The sequence below is a fragment of the Mobula hypostoma genome, chromosome 24, assembly GCF_963921235.1.
Source record: "Mobula hypostoma chromosome 24, sMobHyp1.1, whole genome shotgun sequence".
In the NCBI taxonomy this organism is placed as follows: Eukaryota; Metazoa; Chordata; class Chondrichthyes; order Myliobatiformes; family Myliobatidae; genus Mobula; species Mobula hypostoma.
In genome coordinates, this window is record NC_086120.1 from 27,496,393 (window position 1) to 27,515,515 (window position 19,123).

Sequence of the window (19,123 nt, forward strand, 5' to 3'; positions counted from 1 at the left end):
CTCAAAATATTTTTCTTTTAAGTCAAAGTACATATATGTCACCATTTACCCTGAGATTCATTTTCTTACAGGCATTCACAGTAAATACAAGAAACAATAGAATCGATGAAGATTGCCCCCAACAGGACAGACAACTATTGTGCAAAAGACAACAAATTGTATAAAACCCCTTTTTACTGGGCATCTTTGGAAATGTGGCTTGTTAGCCCCTCGCTAAGAGCCACTGAACCCGGCAGCGAGAAACTCACCTTTCTCAGGCTCCGGACGTCTCGGGTGTATGTGACTTTGGTCCCACCAAGCCCGTGAAGTTGGGATGTTTCACCCACCCAAACCCCGGTTTGTGTGAATGCTGTGTGATTTACTAGACACCACCCCCCCCCCCGCCCCCAGCAATTGCCCATCGGCAAGAAATAACAGCTCGTACACAGCACACAATTATAAAGAGAGTATATTTATGAATGTTAACTTAATCAAAGAGTTATTAAAGAAAGAAACAAACAAAAAGGGCCCATTATAATTAAACAGTCAAATGTGCACATAAGTTGGAGCTCAAGTTAATGTCTGTAACACGCACACCGGACCCTCGGTCTGCATGAAAGCACACACTACCTTCCCAATGTCGCTTGAAATCCATCTCGAACAAACAGGCTCTCCCATGGGAGTATTGATCATTCCTCCTAGAAGCCATTCATCTGTACAAAACACCTTGTGCAACAGGGACGACATCCTCAGCCATCTTCCCTCCTGTCTTCTCACAGCTCCCGCCAAAAAACAGTCTTGACCCACACTAGTGACCCTCACAAAAACTCTCCACCCAGCGTTCTCTGGAGCCTTCTCCCAATTCCACCATCCTGATTGGCTGACACCACATTCCTGTTGAAAAACAAAGCCCCTTATCTCAGCTTGAACCCAAACAGGCTGAAAGCAGAACAAACTGCTCTTACAGAACTGCTAAAATGAAATACCTACCGCATGGGAATAAAAATCTCAACCAGGGTGTTACATGTACAAATACAAAATGAGAAAATAATAATATAAACAATTAATATTGAGAAAATGAGTTGTAGAGTCCATATGTTGTGGAAACAGTTCAGTGAAGTGAAGTTGAGTGAAGCTATCTCCTCTGGTTTGATATGTGTGTAGCAGGTATGTGGAAACTATTCCCATTTCTACTCGTAACTGAGGTTTCTGGTACCTGACAACATGCTGTGTTCCATTCTGGGGCCTTTCTATTCCTCCCAGTTAAAGGGTTGGAAGTACCACCAAACCCTTCAGCTATTCACCTACCTGACAAACTAGCTGTTGAGCTAAGGGATGGACTGGTGAGAGATCACAACAATGGCAGGAGTGATAACAAAATCAAGTAACATAGAGAAGCTGCACAAGAAGTCTAGTCCCAGGCTGCAGGTAATAAACCTGTTCCCATTATCCTGTTAATGTAAAAAAGATAAACCACCATTGGGTAAGGGTGATGGTCCGAGATCTGGAGGTAGTGTCCAGAGGCTTAATGGTTAGGGTCACCGGTCATGGTTATGTGGTGGAGGGTCTTTTAGTCTGTTAGGTTTTGTGTTTTTTTTCAAACTGATGAACTCTAACAAACAGTGGCTACTACACTGGGTTTGACTTTCAAATCTCCCATAACATGTTTAATAGCCGAGATTCTGAACACCAGCATTGCAAAAGAAATCTGTCATTCAGGGATAGATGGAAATTGTTGCCATGAGCAATGGAATGACCTAACATAACAGTATGAAACAGGCAATTTTTCACACTTCTATCTTTTGTAAATAATTCTGCATATTTTTGTTTCATATGGACTTTATTGACATGAAATTTATTAAGTTAGAGGTGGCCCAAATGTAATCTGTACTGTATATTTTAATTTGCTTTTTTCAGATTATAACAAAATAAATATTCCCATTTTCTGCTCAGAAGTGCTTCTTTCAAAGCTAATTAGAAAGAGGATGCTGAGAGTCACAAGTTGAGTGAGTGGGCAAGGAGGTGTCAGGTGCGATATATAACTTGGGAATGTGGGGCTTCATCATAGTAGAAAGTTATACACTTTGAGAAACTAGTAAACATTGGTTTCTAGAAAAGTCCATGTGCTCAGGAATTGCAACAAGTAAACGTAAGGTACAAACGAAGCTAAATGATAGCTGAATGCATTATATGTGGTAGAGTACAGGACAGGATCTTGCAGCAATTTTACACTGCTTGGGAAGTCACTTCTGGAGTATATTCTCTATATCTTACAGGAAGTACAACAGAAGGATCATTTTTGGACTGCCTTGATACTTAGAATTGGCTAAACTAGCAGTATGTAGCAAAGAGTAGCTACCAACTACCAGATTTTTCTTATACCACTTATCATCTGTCAGCAGTTAATTAACAGCCAGAAACTTTAAGAAATTACAAGACTTAACAGGAACAGTGGATTCTCATTTTCTAATTTTTAGTTAATAGTCTGATACTAATGCAAATATGTAAAGTACACTTTTTCCCCCAGTATCAAACATTCAACAGCTATTGCATGCTCATTAGACACAGACTTAGGGCCTGTCCAAACACACACTCTGCAGGCAAGAATAACATGAACTGGATATAAGGTAAGGCTTCCCACTCCTATCTCAGCAAACACTTTCAGGTCAAGGACAGCTCAAGTTAGACACCAAATGAATCTACCCACTTCAAAACAAGAATTGAGCTATATACAGAGTCAAAAGACAGAAAAGTTCTATACAGAATAAAACTTCCTCTATAATGTTCTGTCAAAAGTAGCTACAACAGAGATTAGGAGAGTAAATTCCCCTCTTCACTGCTCTGAAAACATTCCTTTGTCCCACTTTAGTCCCGTGTCATGCCTTTACAGGTTTCAGACATGTGTTGTGCATTGGAGGAAGGAGAGAATCAGGCTTCAGCAGGGAAAATTACAATAGGAAAAGGTGCAAAAGACTGCAAGCAGAAAACTGTTTAACTTTTATTACATTTCATTTACAAAGACAGAAGCCTCCACACAAACATAAACTTTAAAAAACATTTACATTTTAAAATGAAGATCCTTTGACAGTCATAACAGGTTATTGGTTTGCAATACATCTGAAACCCTCTTCAAAATTTCAAAGTTTATTTATAAAAACCAAGACATCAGAAAAATAAATAAGTGTTGGCGGGTTTGAGGACGGAATCTGATTGGTGACCCTTTGGGGGAAGCTGCTTTGCTGCATCTCCAGGGAAAACAAAGGATTTGCTGCCAATTCATTTTCTGAGTTTGTCTTGTGGGAGTGAGGGTGTGAAATGCACAGGGTCTGGTACACACACAGTTCTCTAGAAGATTCAAGAGGACAGGACAGCCACAGGTTAGCGCTATGTCAAACAGGACCTCCGTCAACATGATCTGATTGTAAAGTGCCACTTCATGAGTGTTTGTTATTCAGAATCTTTCAGGATATTACGCAGGATAAATGTTTTAACTGAATAATTAAAGCACAGATCATTCAAAAAAGGTTAATTAAAGGATCACAACTATATTGATGCGCAGTAAACTAGAGGTTAATGAGTTGCCTTCTGATGTTACCTGAGCATCTAGGAGAGTACTGAACCATTCTCAGTCTATTTTGATGAACATTCTTTCACAAATTACAGTTTAGGTTCAATGGGAGTGCCTTTCTTTTTATACAAGATGGCGAGCAAAAAATTTTACTCATCTGGTTCCAAAATTATTTTATTGGCTACTCACAATCTGAAGTAAATCCAGATTAAAAAGCAACTCTGATTTTTTTTTAAACCTAACCATTGAGGCCTCGACCCTTTTATTGTAATCCTGTGAACGGTTTATAAAACAAACATGTAAACAGTTCAGAAAATAATCAGCACAGTTTCTTTTTCCTTCTTCCTCCACTTTAAGCACCCTCAATACATAGGCACAGTAGCCATCATCCATTGATCCTGGCCACAGAATTGAAATTAACACTGGGTTTCAAGACTATAATGATTGCTCACTGACACTGTTTAAATGGTGCAGCAATCACTATAGCCCAGTATAAACCAGACTGTAATGAATTCAAAAATACTATGAGAAGTCTGAGAAATGAATTACTCCCACCATATCTACAAGGATAGTCCGCCTGTCTCCTTTGTCATATTGAACACAGCATACTGGCCCCATGTAAATGAACTGCCCCAAACAGCATCACCCTGTATAATGCAGTGTAATGTGTGCAATATTTCATCATTTCAACAGTGGATCTACAGAAGGTATGAAGGTAGAAAATACATCACCACAGTCAACATCAGAATACCAAAGTTCAGCATAGTTTTGGAGTTTTTGTATGAAGTATGATGAGAACTTGCATTCTGACAGTGGCCTATAATGTTCTGGTTAACCAGCAGTAGCAAATCAACCCCTGCACAATGATGCAGCATTAAGATACAGCAGAACCACAGTCCATCAGAGGATGTGTTGTAATTCATTGGGAAGGTGGTGATGGGGATGAGTAGGCCAGAGACTGCAAACCTCTTATGGTTGGATGAAATATGGAGAGTTAAGAGCCAGCTGCAGAGTACACTAAATCTGTAATCTGCAGCCACAATATTGCAGAAAAATGGAATTTCACAATAAGGCATTTGACCATTGTGCCTGGTCCTAGTGCTTGGCCAGGATAAAACTAATTCCATTCCCCTGCTCTTACCCACAATTTTGCAATTTTATCCTTCAAATTTCCGTCCAATTACCGTTTCACCTTCTTATCTAAGCTCTTCATGACCTTTCCATCCTTTGCAAGTTTGAAGTTCTCCTCTCATCCTTCTCTGTTGAGAAAACGCTACTCTTCCCACATAACTGAAGGTCCTCTTGCCTTGGACTATTCTGATGCATCCCCTCCAAAGCACAGACTGTCTTTGTAAAGTGCACTGACCAAATGTGGGCACAATGCCCCAACTTGGGTTACCAGGAACTTAAAAGATTTAGCTCTGATTTTAAAGACCAATGATCCAGGGGATTTTTTAAAACAGTTTTGACAACATGTTCTGTCACCTTCAGTGCTTTCTGTACACACACCCCCAGTCCTTCTGTTCACCCATTGCCTTTAAATCTGCATGGTTTAAATTAAACTTCATTGTAATTCAATAAAAATAAATTACTTCACACTTTTACCTGTTAAATTTTATGTACATAAGGCTGTCCATTTTACCAGTCTGCATTTTCTCCTCAAGTATTTAACTAACTCCCTCAATGCTTAATAAATTTCACAATTTTGTGACATTTAATCTTTGAAATGGTACTTTGAATACAAGAGTAGATTAATTAGTACATAAAAGATAGTGGTTCTAATACCAATTCCTGGGAAACACCATTGCACTGTCCCCAACAATTTTAGTATCAATCATTTATTACTAATATCTCTTTCTGTACTCATGCAAACAATGTTCCTTTGAGCTCATTAAGTTACATGGTAACTATCTTCTGGAACTCCATATTCGTAACTAATGCCCTCATCAAACTGTTATTTCATTAAAGTTAGACAAACACATCTGCATTTAATAACACTTCCCATACTTAATAGCCTGGACTTTTGCAAATGACAATTCATTTTGGCCTTGCCTATAGAGTCTAAAGTTTTCTCTATCAATGTTAGACTGGCTGGGCTATAGGTCCAAGACTTATCCCTCTCCAATTCTTTCAATGAGTAGGTTGCAATCCCCCAGTCTTCTAACAAAACACACTCACATTTACAGGGAGCAAACATCTTGTAAGATGTGATTACTAAACCACTGGAACACTGTGCACTCTATAACACCATGTATTTGTCATGGTGGGCACCTTCAGATTCATCCTGCGGCTCGTGCCTGAACAAATGAGCAGAATTGAAAAGGAATTTCAATTATGAAACAGCCAGGCGTGTCCTCAAGAGACAACGCTTAAATACGAGCTCTTTGCTTCTTCACCTACCACAGCACTTGACCAAAATATGGTAACCCTCCCAGACTTGTATTCTTAAACACGTTTGTGACATGAAAAATACTTTGTATCAATAATTGTTAAGGATATAACTTAGATATAAGTACATTGATGCATGTTTGGTCTCAGTAAACTATCGCCATTACTCATTTCCCTCTCAATTATAACAATCATCTCTCAAATCATTAAGAACCAAGACCATTGCTCTGGATTACTATCGGAGAGGTTACCAACATTTGCAGCTAGCACACTGAACAAGGGGCAACACCACGATTGATCCTGAACTCATCACAATCTCAGCTCATCTTACTTAACACCAAAGATCAGATGATACCCTCAACAAACCATATAGTAAAGCCAAAACAGGAAGAATTTCTAATAGATTATTTAAATGCATTCAACAATTTCTTAATAAAACCCATGTTCTTGCTTAAAGCTTCAAAGCCTGAGTTTGCTATTTTGGACAATAATCTCAAGGATAAAATTTCGTAAGCACCGATTTAATTAATGGCTCTGCTGCTTTAAGAGCATCTTCAACATTTTGCTTTTCTCTGATAATCTCCAAGATAACTACAGAACAAAAATCCATTTGAATACAAGAGTAATTATTCCCACAAGTATATCAAAGAACCTTAATACTTAGCACCACTGGATTAACTCTCACTCAATTCACAAGGACATCAAAGATGTGCGAGAATATATAGAATATATTCTCAGTAATCTGGGTTAACACAGCTCCTCAGAGACTAGGATCTGGGTTAATGCAGCCACTGACAAAATCTGTGACCTGGTTTAATGTAGCACCTCCATGAACCTAAGAGCTGGGTGAATAATAGCCCTCACAAGGCTTGGAACCTGCTTATTGCAATCACTCACAGACCCTAAGGTCTGGGTTCTATGAGCAGTTGCGTTAACCCAAGGTTAATGTAGCTCCTCAGTGAACTTGAGATTTGATTAGTGCAAGCCTTCAAAGAAACGGACATCAGCATGAATGCAGCCGTTCAGAGAGCCTGGAATCCGAGTTAATGCGTTTGCTCACAAAATCCGAGAGTTAATGTGTCACCCCACTGAATTTAGGTTGGGATAATTAATGCTTCAGCACACAGGGCTGGGATCTGGATTAATGCAGCTGCTTACAGGGCCCCAAGGTCTGGGTCAATACAAATCATCTCTGGACTTGGAATTTGGTTAATGCAGCTCATCACTACACCAACAGCCTAGGGAATCCCCTGTATGTTTCACTAGGCGTCTACTGTTGAGATTTGATCAGCGCAAGCCTTCAAAGAAACGGACATCAGCATGAATGATCTGAATGTCATTAAGGGTTTCCTGGGTTCAGAGGCTGAATTAAGGAACTTTATCCAATTTTCATTGCTTCCAGGGAGGGATGTCCAGGAGAAAATCACACACAAATCCAGCACAGGAAATTTACACACCATGTAAAAGCTGTGATTAGTTTTAGCTTCAGTCACGTACATAGTCTGAGGGTGTAAGGAGGTAGAAGGTTGATGCTACAGTAATATCTGTTCTCCTTTTCAGAATCCTGCAGCACGTTCAGGCTATTTCAGAATCTGCTCCAACCATCTGCCAGCTTCCCAAGCCTAGGTCTTGGCCTTTCCAAGTTCCCATTCATTGTGTCAGATGGTAAAGGTATTTGATAAAATACCTTACAGGTGTTTTCAAATTTTGCATTATTCAAGAAATTATGAGAATGTTGCTCTCATTCATAGAAAGTAAATATTAACTATTTGACAGCTTAAACTAAAAACCAATGATAAAATTCAGTGACAGATTGTTGACAGCTGTAGTTTCCCCCTAACAAACTTGTCCAATTAGCTTCATTTGTTTTTTTAAATTATAAAATCCCACCTGGGGTGAGGGGAAGCACTTAAAAATTTCTCTTCAACATGCACAAATGATGTTATAATGAGAAAAGTGCAACATTGTAGTAATGCAGAGGTCAGGCAGTGCATTGCTGCAGTGTGAAGTGAAGCACACTACAGTAATGCAGGAAACGTCAGTCAGCACAATACAACACTGCAGCAAAGGTGGAGGTACAACACATTGCAACACTGCAGCAGAGGGCGAGGCACAACATTGCAAAACTGTCACAATGCAGTGCTGTGAGGCACAGTGCATCACAGCAGTCCATTAATGCAGCACAGCAAGGCACAGCTCATAGTGACACTGCAGGGATGCAGCTCAAAGAGGCACAACAGAGTGTGAGGCACAGTTCATTGCAACACTGCAGGAATGCAGCACAGCACCAACCTGGTCACAGTACCAATCTGAAATGCGCAGCAAATAGCACTGAGATCCTGGCCAAATGCGGCCACATCACATCAGAGCAGTGGTTTAGACAGTAGGTTTAGTTTTGGCATCTAAGCTGGAACCTGATCTTTTCCTCTTCTTTGAGGAATGAATCAGGGAGCTGACACAAAAGGAAGTGGCAATTAAACCACAACATTAAACCAGGCAACTATCGAGAGATTATCGAATTAAATAAAATCTGGTTTAGACACAATGGCCGCGGCATTTAGGGCAGGTATTTGGAGAAGGCTACTGATATGGAGGGATAGAATGGCACACTATTGGGATGAGATCAGCACTTGTTGGCAGATACAGCACCAGAACAAAAATATTCCACATCCCAATGTCTGCTACTCAGAGATTAGCAGCACATTGTTCACCACACATGGGCCACACAAAGTGTGGTAGAAAACCTGTTAAAGTGGAATTAAAACAGGACCACCTTGACTCTGATTCACGTTCAATAAGGACATGGCTTACTCCACTTAGACCATACGATGTTGGAGCATAACCCATCGAGTCTGCTCCCATTCGATCATGGCTGATTTAATTTCCCTGTCAACCCCATTCTCCTGACTTCTCCCTTGATGTCCTTACTAATCAAGAAACTACCAATCTCCACTTTAAATATATCCACTGACTTGGCCTCCACAGCCATCTGTGGCAATGAATTCCACAGATTCACTACCCACTTAATAAGCTCTACCCAATTATCTGTTGCTGCATGTATCCACCTCAGACTTCAAAGCTCCTTTGGGAAGGGTTCCACTGTTCTAAGTTGGAAGAGGTGCTTCATGTTGCCCTCCAAACGGCCTGGGTCTAATTTATGACCTTTTATTCTAGACCTCTGCAAAATCTCCACTGAGCAAACATTTTCTATTCAGCCAGTCAAATCTTCCAAACTGATCAATCAGATCACCATTCTTCTGAATTTGGAAAACAAAGCAAAGCAACTTTATCCAGCTTCATAAATTAACCCTTTCAATGCCACTACAATTATGGAGATTGTACTCTGCACTTGTCGCTATTTTCCCCAGAGGTGCAGATTTCATAAATGAGATCAGTACTATGGGTGGGATCTCATTCTGAGCTTTATATGGTTGTAACCACTTCAACTCTCTGCAATCAGATAAAGGCCAATATTCCATCGCCTATTAATTTTTTAATGCTTCCATCAGCTTTTAATACCTGATGTACTTGGAGTTTTAAAATCTTGCTGTTTTTACATAGCTCCCAATCTTTACTATCTAGAAAATATCTTGAAAAGCATTTCTTGGGGCTCACACTGGCACAGTTAGAACCAGTGGACTATATCCCTTCAAACAACTTCTAGTAAACATAATGATACACTGTCGCAGAACGTATCTCTAGGTACCTTTATAAAGTACAAATAAATGTTTGCTGAATTGTGCAGTTACAGAAGACATGACAGCAGATTCGTTCAATGAACAGGAAGTGCATGATGGAGGATTAGCCCACATGAGAAAGAACAGGTCTACTGTTTTTTTGCACAGTCCATTACGAACTGGGGCAAACGAAGAAGTGCCAAGGGTACCTACCATTGAAAGAAACCTGCTATAGCTTTGAAATGCCTAGCAATTGCAGATGAAACAATCTCTGGGCTTTATATAATTTGTATTTAGTGTCGGGGAAAAAATGACTTAGTGTTCTCTCTCAAGAGACTTTAGTGGGAGGTCAGCTATGCTGATGGCCAAGCAGACCAGCAGTACCTTAGTGTCTTGAACTATATTTGTGTTTCTGTTGCAGAAAACAGTAACAGTTAAAAGTTTGACAGAGTTTTAACCTGTAGTGGACGAGTTGGGAGAAGAATCCCAGTAGTGTATTACTTTAGTGGATGACCATCTGACATTGTAGACCAGCCCCCTCTCTTGGAACTGAAATATTTTGGAATTTCTTGTTTAGGTGGACAGCGACAAGCTTGGACACAACTACGGCCCCATGCAGGGGGTTGAGAGAGTCACAGTCCCCTCCAGTGCACTCCTGTCCCTAAAAATGTTCATACCATTTATATATCACATACCAAAGATGGGGAAGGGGTGGTTACAATCCCTGGTTGGGAGGGCAGAGATTAGTCTTCTGAAGTTAGACCTTGTTGTTATATCTGGAGGGCAGGAAAGCAAAATATTGATTTCTCAAGAGTGTGAGAATGTTATTTTCTCACTGAGGAAGAGTAAGAATATCAGTTTCTTACTGAAAGAGAGTGAGAAAATCAGTTTCCCTCTAAGGGAGAGTTGGCAGCAAACACTGGTCTCTGACCTGCAGAAAATGTGAGGCTATTTTTTTTTCCAAATGCTGTTGGAAAGGAATAAATGAGAGGGATGCAACTGGGAGCGAGAGCTGCCTCCCCCACCCCCATGAACATTGGCAGTAATACAATTTCTGTCCATGCACTTAGCTCGTGTCACATCATTCTCTCAATTACTATCTCAGCAACATACAACAAGGCAGTGGCTTTTGCTCAACACAAACACTGAAGGGAACAGGACAGGGGAGAGAAATCACATACAATGTAAAAATATAAATAAGAATTGAGCAGCATGGGAAACACAATGGCAACGATGCAATGACGCAATCCTCTGACTTGATGACTTTGGTTTAAGTAACATATGTCACCAAACTGTTGGCCTGGAGCTGCCGTGTGTTGTTGTTACCTCACACAGAATGATTCCACTCTTCTCGTTAAGTCTGCCGATGAGAGTGATGCATTTACGGCCCACCATGGTCAAGAGGATAATATCAACAGGGCTACAGAAAATAAAACAAGAGGCCTAGGTATGAAATGGAGTCAATGAGACGCTGCAATGGAGGAGCGCGCCACACAGCTGCAAGCGCTATACTTGGTTCATTCAGGGTTGCAGTGCTGCAAGCTCAGAACAAGAAGCGGAATTCATTGCACGTAACGCTTTCACGCTAACATCATTCCACCAATCGTACTCGGTCACTTGATTTCCGCTCCCTGGTGGGGTTTGGCTGCCTCCCCGATTTGTCCTGGGTCCGAGTGTTACTTATTACAGACGATCCATGCGAAAAGTATCCTCTGTAGCGGGGTCCGTCAGCACCATGTCTGGGTCATTCAGCATGTGCAGACCATCCAGCGTTAAAGGGTCAATTTTCAGTTCATCGAGAGGAAACTGGGAGTCGGTGTCAAAAGCCACATCTCCAACACCCGCAAGTGAATTGGTCAACTCCTTCGACAGAGTTGGGGGAGACTCTCCTGTCACTGAGAGCCAAAGACAGAAAGACAAAAGCAAGTTCTTCTAGCAGTTGTACACAAGCATCAGTTCCCAACCCCATAACCATAACCCAGCCAACCCGGCTTCAGACAACCATCCACGTGGTAGGAAAGCCATCCAAGTCCACGTTCCCCTCCCCTCCTCTCCATAAATTTGCCCAGCTTCTGGAACATTTCCTTTAGATTATGGTATCACAGCAGGGGACACTGTGTAAAGTTCCCTCTCTACTTCTCGTCACAACCAACTGCAACCATTCTTGCCTAACTGTGTCAAGGGATTAACAGTTTTATAAATGCAGAGCAATGGTGGTGCTCGCAGCCTATCACAGGATCTACAATATTTTGAAATGGAGGGCCAAACAACAAAACAATTGTTGAAGAAGGGTAGAGGTTGAAATGGTAATATGTCAGATCCTTGAAAATGTCAACAAAATAGATTTGATAATGACCGACACAGTATGGGAGATCTAGCCCATCTTCTTGCATTGCATCAGCCAGCAATGATTTGAGCAGTACGAGGTTAGAAGGTTGTTGGGAAATGCTCACCAGTCAGGATGATATTGGGTATGTTTCCATGGTTGGTATAACTGAGCTGTGTGTCATGCAGACTCCCGTGGCTCCCTGTCAGTCCCATCATTGCTGCCTGAGAGTAGTTCAGAGTCGAGATTTGGTTGTAAAGGCTGTTGCTGCTGCTTGGGCTTTCAATCATATTAAACTGTTCAAGCTAAAATAAAGAATACAGAGAGTTAGACTTATATCTTGGAATGTACCCACCAGCCTCCAACCCAGGGTGGATGTGAGTTTGATTGCAACATTTAAGAGAAGTTTGGATAGTTACATGAATGGGAGGAGCGTGGAGGGCTGTGGTCAGGTTTATGGGACTAGGCAGAATAATAGTGCAGCACATTAAATGGGCTGAAGGGCCTGTTTCTGTGCTGTATGCTCTATGATTCTACTTGTGCTAGTTCCAGATCAAATGTGAGACACCATATAAAACGTTATGAATTCTAGCCATAATTAATCATTTATGGGCATGAATGAAGCAAAACCAGTCACACCTGCAGACAGAAAGTAATTTGGATGGATCTCACATTAACAGCCTCAACACAGGACAAATCAAAGCTTAAACTTTCAAACTCTGGACCAAATATTTAAAACTTGGTGCTCTGTGGAAGTTGCTCCACCTCGTATCTGATGTGCAGCAGATTGTTATGTGTAGTGGAGTTTGCCCTCTGTGCATACCTGGTGTGACAGTGAATTGGCCTGCCTGCTTGTTAGCTGCTGATCGTAGTAATCTCCAAATACACTCCCGAGTATGGATGTCTGTTGGAAAAAAATGGTTTATTGCCTAGAGATGTCTTTTGTCACAAACTTATCATCCTGTGATGGCCATGCACTCACGGACATGCACATAAATACAAACAATTGCTCAATCACATACTAAGTGACTCTCTAGTTCCTTGCCACCTGCAGTATACAACACTGCCCCTGGGAACTAGACATAGCCCAGAGCATTTCTTTGGACAGTACTCCAAAAGGCCAGATTAAAATCATTTGCAACCCTCCCCAGCTTTACTTACTTTGTATTTAGTACCTGGACAATCTATAGAGCTGGTCTGTTAAAGAAATTTGATCTTCTATGTCATCTAACTCTAAGGACTACTGGAGTCTGCATAAGTACAGAACGACGAAGGATCAACGTGATGAAAACAAATCTCTTGCTTGGGCATTATGTCTCGTGTTGGTGGGCTGAATGGCTGGCTTCGGTTACAATTTCAACAGATTTCTATGATACTAATTCAGATGATGCTACTTAATTTTCACCTAGTGAAGCTCAACATTTATTTGACTGCCTGTACTACATTGCAAAGCAGGATTCAAAGGAATCACACTATATTGGCTATAAGCAAGAAGACTATAATAATAATTGCAGCGCCTCCAACAAACATCAAACTAGACAGAGACTTACAAAAAGCAAGCACACAACTCAGAGGAAACAGCTTCACAAACCACATACCACTCAAGGGACCTCTCTCACCACTCCCAGGGAGAAATATGTGAGAGAAAAAATAAAGAGGATTTGTGATTCATTTCTTAGTTACATAGAATGTCAGTCTGTACTGCCATCCTCACTGGTTAGTTCCCAATGACCATTTTTGTTTGAGTTTGATCCACATTACTCTTCCCACTGGTTACAAGTTACAGGTACAGTGGAGCGGGACTGGATTAGGTGGGGGTGAAGAGAGGTTGCTGGCCAACTACAGATAAGCAACTTTCTGCTCCTTCTCTCTCCAAGACAATGTTTTATATTCACACCCACAACTCTTATTCACTTCTCCCACCAGGAAACTTTCCAGCTACATTCACACACAAAGGTAATGTTTCTAATTCACACTCAATCCTCAAGCAACTTTTCCTTGTTCACACTCATCTCTACAAGGAAATGCTTCTCATATTCATCTCCCAGTAGATTGTTTCCTGCTCCGACTCATCCCCAAGAATATGTTTTATATTTACCCAGATCATTGGATACTTTCTTACTCACATTCAGACCCTGCTCGCACTTACTTGAGGTTTCCTACACACAGTCACCCATGAAGGAAGGTTTCTTCTCTGACACACTGACATAGGCTCATACTTGCACCCAAGAAAATACTTCCTGCTCATACTGGCCTCCAAACAAGTGCTTTCTCCTCGCACAGATCTCTAAGGGAATGATTCTTACTAGCCACACTCCTAAGGGAAGAATTCCTCCTGACATTCAGCCCCAAGGGAAGGTTTACTGTTCACATTCACTCACAAGAGAAGGTTCACATTTCCCTGGCAGTTGTTCCCAACTCATAGTCACTCCAAGGGAATGGTTCTCGCTCACATGGGTTGTTTCTTAGCACTTGTTTGCCCTGCCCCCATAAATGCTCCCTGCTCACAATTCACAGCAAGGAATTTTCTGCCTAAAGCTAAAGCATCCTAGTCATACTTGCTTCATAATACTATGTTCCTGGTTTACACTTGCTCTGAAGGAAACACTCTTAGCTTACACTCACCCTGAGTGAATCCCTTCTGCTCACTGCAGCCAAGAGAATGTCTCTTGCTCACATTCACCTGGTGTTAATGCTTTTAGCTCACACTTACCCCAAAATGATTGCTTCCTGCTCATACCCACTCCAAGTTCTTGTTTCTTGCCCACACTCACTTTCCAGGGAATGTTACCTCCTCCCATTCCCAGCAAATGTTTGCAACCAAAATCATCCCAAAAGCAAATATTTCTGACTCAGACCTGCCCCAAAATGTTCCTGTTCACACCTGCTCTCTTGCTCACACAACATCAAGAGAGTAATTCCTGTTGACACGTGCCTGATAATGTTTCCAGTTCACACACACCCCAAACAAATGTTTCCCGCTCATTTTCCCCAAAGCAAATGTTGTCACCCTACATTCACTTACAAAATAACGCTTACTACTCACAATTATCCCAAGTTAATGTATCATTCAGACTTGCCACAGGAGATAATGTTCTTTTTCTGCTCACACTTCACTTCCACAAAGTGCTGTTTGCACTTATCTCTCAAGGCAATGATTTGTGCTCCTGCTCACGTCCCATGTCAGTTTCTTGCTTGTGCTTACCTCCCAATTTTCCTACTCACACTTGACTCCCAAGGCAATAATGTTTGTTCAGACAAATAATTATTTCCCACTTGCTCACTCCCAAGCGAATGTTTCCTTCCTGCTTTCCAAAAGAATGTCTCTCGCTCACCCATAGTCCAAGGGAAAATTTTCTGCTCTTACTAACACTGCTCCTATCTCCCCAACGACACACACTCTAAATACATTTCCTGCTCACCATCCCTCACAGTCTGTCGAAGGGATGCTTCTTTCAGATGTGACAAGTTTCATATAATTGTCTAAAAATTATTTGCTTTCTAACTTGCTATGAAACTGTAGTATTTCAATAAACTCAGCAGGCATTGATTGTCAACACAAGACCGTGTTTGAACCTCTCACATAGATATACACAGTAACATGCGCACAGAAATATACAAATACAGAAAATGCACAACAGTACCTGTACATTGACATGCATGCAGATAGTGCCCTGACTAGAGTTACACATGGATAAACCCACATATAGTGACAAAAAGAAACATGTCAAAGGTTCAGAAATAGTTATTGGTAATATTGAGAAACGCACATAGTGATGATAGATGACAAGTGAACTATGATGAGAGGCAATTCTGGAAGAAGACAAATGCAAATAATGAATCAGTTACAACAGCAAGTCAAGCGCTGGATGCAATGGTTCCCTTACTTGCGGGGAGCTTCCTGGAGAGAAGCCTTGATTGGAGACAGGAGAGGTGGGAGACTGGTTGGCTGGAGATCCCGCATTACTGCGGTACTGCTGGAGGGAAGGCTAAAGAACAAGAGAGTTAAAAGCGACTGCAGAGATATGCAGAGCATAGCAACCTGGGTATTAAACTTACCTGTTAGATAAAAACCCAGGTCCAACCATTTTAATCAATTCATATCTACTTGAGACTAACATTGGCTCTAATGTTCTGAAACTATGACTTATTTGACCTTCTGTCTTCTTTTGTAAGATATCCGAGGATGAATTCCAAGTGACCTACTGTGATTCAGTTGGTCCCTTCCAATGAAATTGAAGATCCATCCCCTCTGTTGGCCAGCTTACCTGCACCCTACACTCTAGCTTCATTTGTGGGACCACCTCTATACTTCATATCCATTTTTTTCAGAAACCATTCTTCCCTCTCCCTCTTCTCAACACCATGCCCCTCCTTTCATGTTCTACTTTTCCTTTCCTTTAATCCTTTCTGGGCACCCTTATTCCTTGTGCTCCTTGCTTTCCCATCTTTCTTATCATCATCACCACTCCCCACCTTCAACAAGCCCTACTCCTTGCCTCGTCTTTGTTCCCTATACACTGTTCCCTTGTTCTTTCTCAACACCTCCAGTCAATATTGACACAATGTTGATTCTTTTACACCGATTTCTTTTGTTTCAACAGCACTATTCCAAAAATTGTCAACGTCTTTTTCCTGTTAACTTAGGACTATTTATCTCAAGTATTATTTGGTCATTTTCTTCATTCCCATTTGTGAGATTTGGTGAACAAGATTCTTGCAGCATTGCTTCCAACATAATGTAGGTATGGTTTCAAAAATTACATTAGCCATAAAGTGGCTTGGAATGTCATTAAATGTTGAAAAAGAAAAAAACGTTTTTTTCCATTCTTTTGTGGGGCCTTGTTTTTAACGGCTTAATTGTACAAAGTTACAGCTTTCTCGACATTTTGACTTTATGAACCCACTGCCAAACCTTTACCAGGGAAGAAGATACTGCTCAAATAGGAAGATTTAGTGAGGAAAGAGAAAGCTTGAAAAAAGGAAATAGAGTGACATACAACTGAACTGCTATCATTTGCAATGCCTTTGTCTAACTGTCCAAGAGTGTGAATATGGCACATCTGTTTAAAAGATTTTATTACAAATAGGATATAGGTCAGCTGCAAAAATTACAGTGCTAGAACTTAGAGATTAAAACTATCAGGAAAGACTGAACAAACTTTCCTCTAAGAAAAAGAGCAAAATAAAGATGTGATCTAATAAAGGATTTTAAGTAGAAAAATGGGATATTTCAGGCAGCTTGCAACTAATCTGATCGGAAGTTTGAGCCCAGTGGCAAGATCATTGCTGGAATTCTTGTTTAAAATTTTTATTAACAACATAAGGTACGATTAGTAAGTTTGCAAATGATATATTAAAGTTGATGGTGTTGTGGATAACAAGGAAGATTGATTAAGGCTATAGAAGAATGTAGATCAGGTGCAAAGCCAGGTGGAGCATTAGCAATTGGAATTTCATCCAGACCAATGTGAGGTGATACATTTTGGGAAGTCTAATAAGGCTAGGACATATACTATAAATAGTATTTACTATTTTTGGCACTAAGCACCTTGGAGTTCAGGTCCATAGTTCCATGAAAGTAGCAACATAGGTAGTTAGGATGGTGAGGAAGGCATATGCCATGCTTCGAACACAAAAGTTGGGATGTTACACTGAAACTTTACAAACCACCAGTTACAACACACTTGGAATGCTGTGTGCAGTTCTGATCACCACACAAGGATATGATGGAGAAGGTCCAAGGTTTCATTATGAGGTTGCCTAAATTGGAGGATTTTAGTTGCCAGGAGAGAATGAGGCAAAGGAGGCTGAGCCTGATAGTATTATATAGAATTATAAGTCAGATAGCTAGGTCTGATAGTCAAAATCTTTTCTCCATGACAGTGATGTCAAAAACAAGAGGGCATAGATTTAAGGTGGAAGGAGGAGTTCTAAAGGGTATTTACAGGTTTTTCTTTTTTTTTTATATAAAGAGTGGTTGACACCTGGCAGAGAAGGTGATGGAATCAGATGCAAACACTATATTTAACAGACATTGAGAAAGGCACTTCAACAACATATTAAAGGTTATCAACCTAATACAATAGGATTAATGCAGATAGACAAAAAGGTCAGCAGGGACATGCTGGCCTGTTTCTGTGCTGTATCACTCTTTGACTCTATAACTAAACTAGCCAAATCTTAGGAGCCACATTATGGCATAAAATTCACACACACTGAAAAGGACAAAGGTTTTTCCAAGGATAGCTAACAGAAAATTTTAAGAGTCAAACTTGTGAAACCTAGTGTTCACAAATTTGTGAAAGTTCTTTGCAAAAATAACTAATTATGGGCTAAAGTTAATGCAGTGGATGTTGTGCCTTTGGATTGACAAAGGTATTTGGAGAGGAAGATCTCCAGGGACTGAGGAAATGGGATTAGGAGGTTGGTGTTTGGGCGACAAAGGACTGATAATGGGAGTTTCTTGGGCTAGAGGAATGTGAAAAAGGGTGTCCTGAATGTGAGGAATACAATTTCAAATATTTTATATACACATATTTAAACAGTTAAATAAGCCAATTAGCATCTGTAGAAAATACACTAATACTGTGTATGAATTATTGTCTTATGAAACTGCAAAAGAACGTAAAAAAGGAATATTAATATTGGAGAGAAATGACAGAGAGAATAAACAAGGGCAATTACACTAAACAGCATGAAATCAGGGAGCTGGGGAGTTGGATGCACAAGCTGACCAAAGTCTTAAAAACCTATAAAACTGGGTTTTATAAACAGAAGTTTTAATCACAAATGAATGGGCACAATAAATTACAGCTCTTTGGTCAGGTTACAGTGAGAATATGTGAGAATACTGCAGGTGCTCTTAGTTGGAGAAAACAAAACAAACTGCTGCAGTTGGAGGTAAAGATTTAGGTTTCAGGTCAAGTCCCTACTTCATTACAGCAGGCCATTATGTGCTAGTGTTTATGCTCCATATCATCTTTCTCTTATCGATCTTCAACTCACCCTGTCAAAATATCTTTCCATTCACTCTATATGTATCCAGCTTTCCCTTCAAGGAGTCTTTACCTTGCATCTCAAACACTCCCTGTGGCATTGAATTCCAGTTTCCCACTGGTCTCAAAGGAATAAATCTTCTTTTGAATGTTTCGTTGGATTAATCGTGTATATATGACCTCTAGT

At 40.5% G+C, this 19,123-nt stretch overlaps 1 protein-coding gene across 7 annotated transcripts in view; it reads right to left on the reverse strand.

Moving 5' to 3' along the window:
- Positions 1-542: 542 nt before the first annotated feature.
- LOC134337302 (CREB-regulated transcription coactivator 1-like) overlaps positions 543-19,123 on the reverse strand; it is a 60,040-nt gene continuing 41,459 nt past the window's right edge. For 2 of the 7 annotated variants that reach the window (XM_063032193.1, XM_063032189.1), the window contains 4 exons: positions 15,826-15,927; positions 12,762-12,842; positions 12,066-12,243; positions 2,548-11,507 (listed from right to left, as the gene is read on the reverse strand). In XM_063032193.1, the coding sequence (XP_062888263.1) occupies positions 11,296-11,507; positions 12,066-12,243; positions 12,762-12,842; positions 15,826-15,927 (573 nt within the window). In that variant the 3' untranslated portion in view covers positions 2,548-11,295. Of the gene's footprint in view, positions 874-2,547; positions 11,508-12,065; positions 12,244-12,761; positions 12,843-15,825; positions 15,928-19,123 lie in introns of those variants that run through there. The other 5 variants (XM_063032195.1, XM_063032190.1, XM_063032191.1 and 2 more) reach the window with 4 other exon arrangements.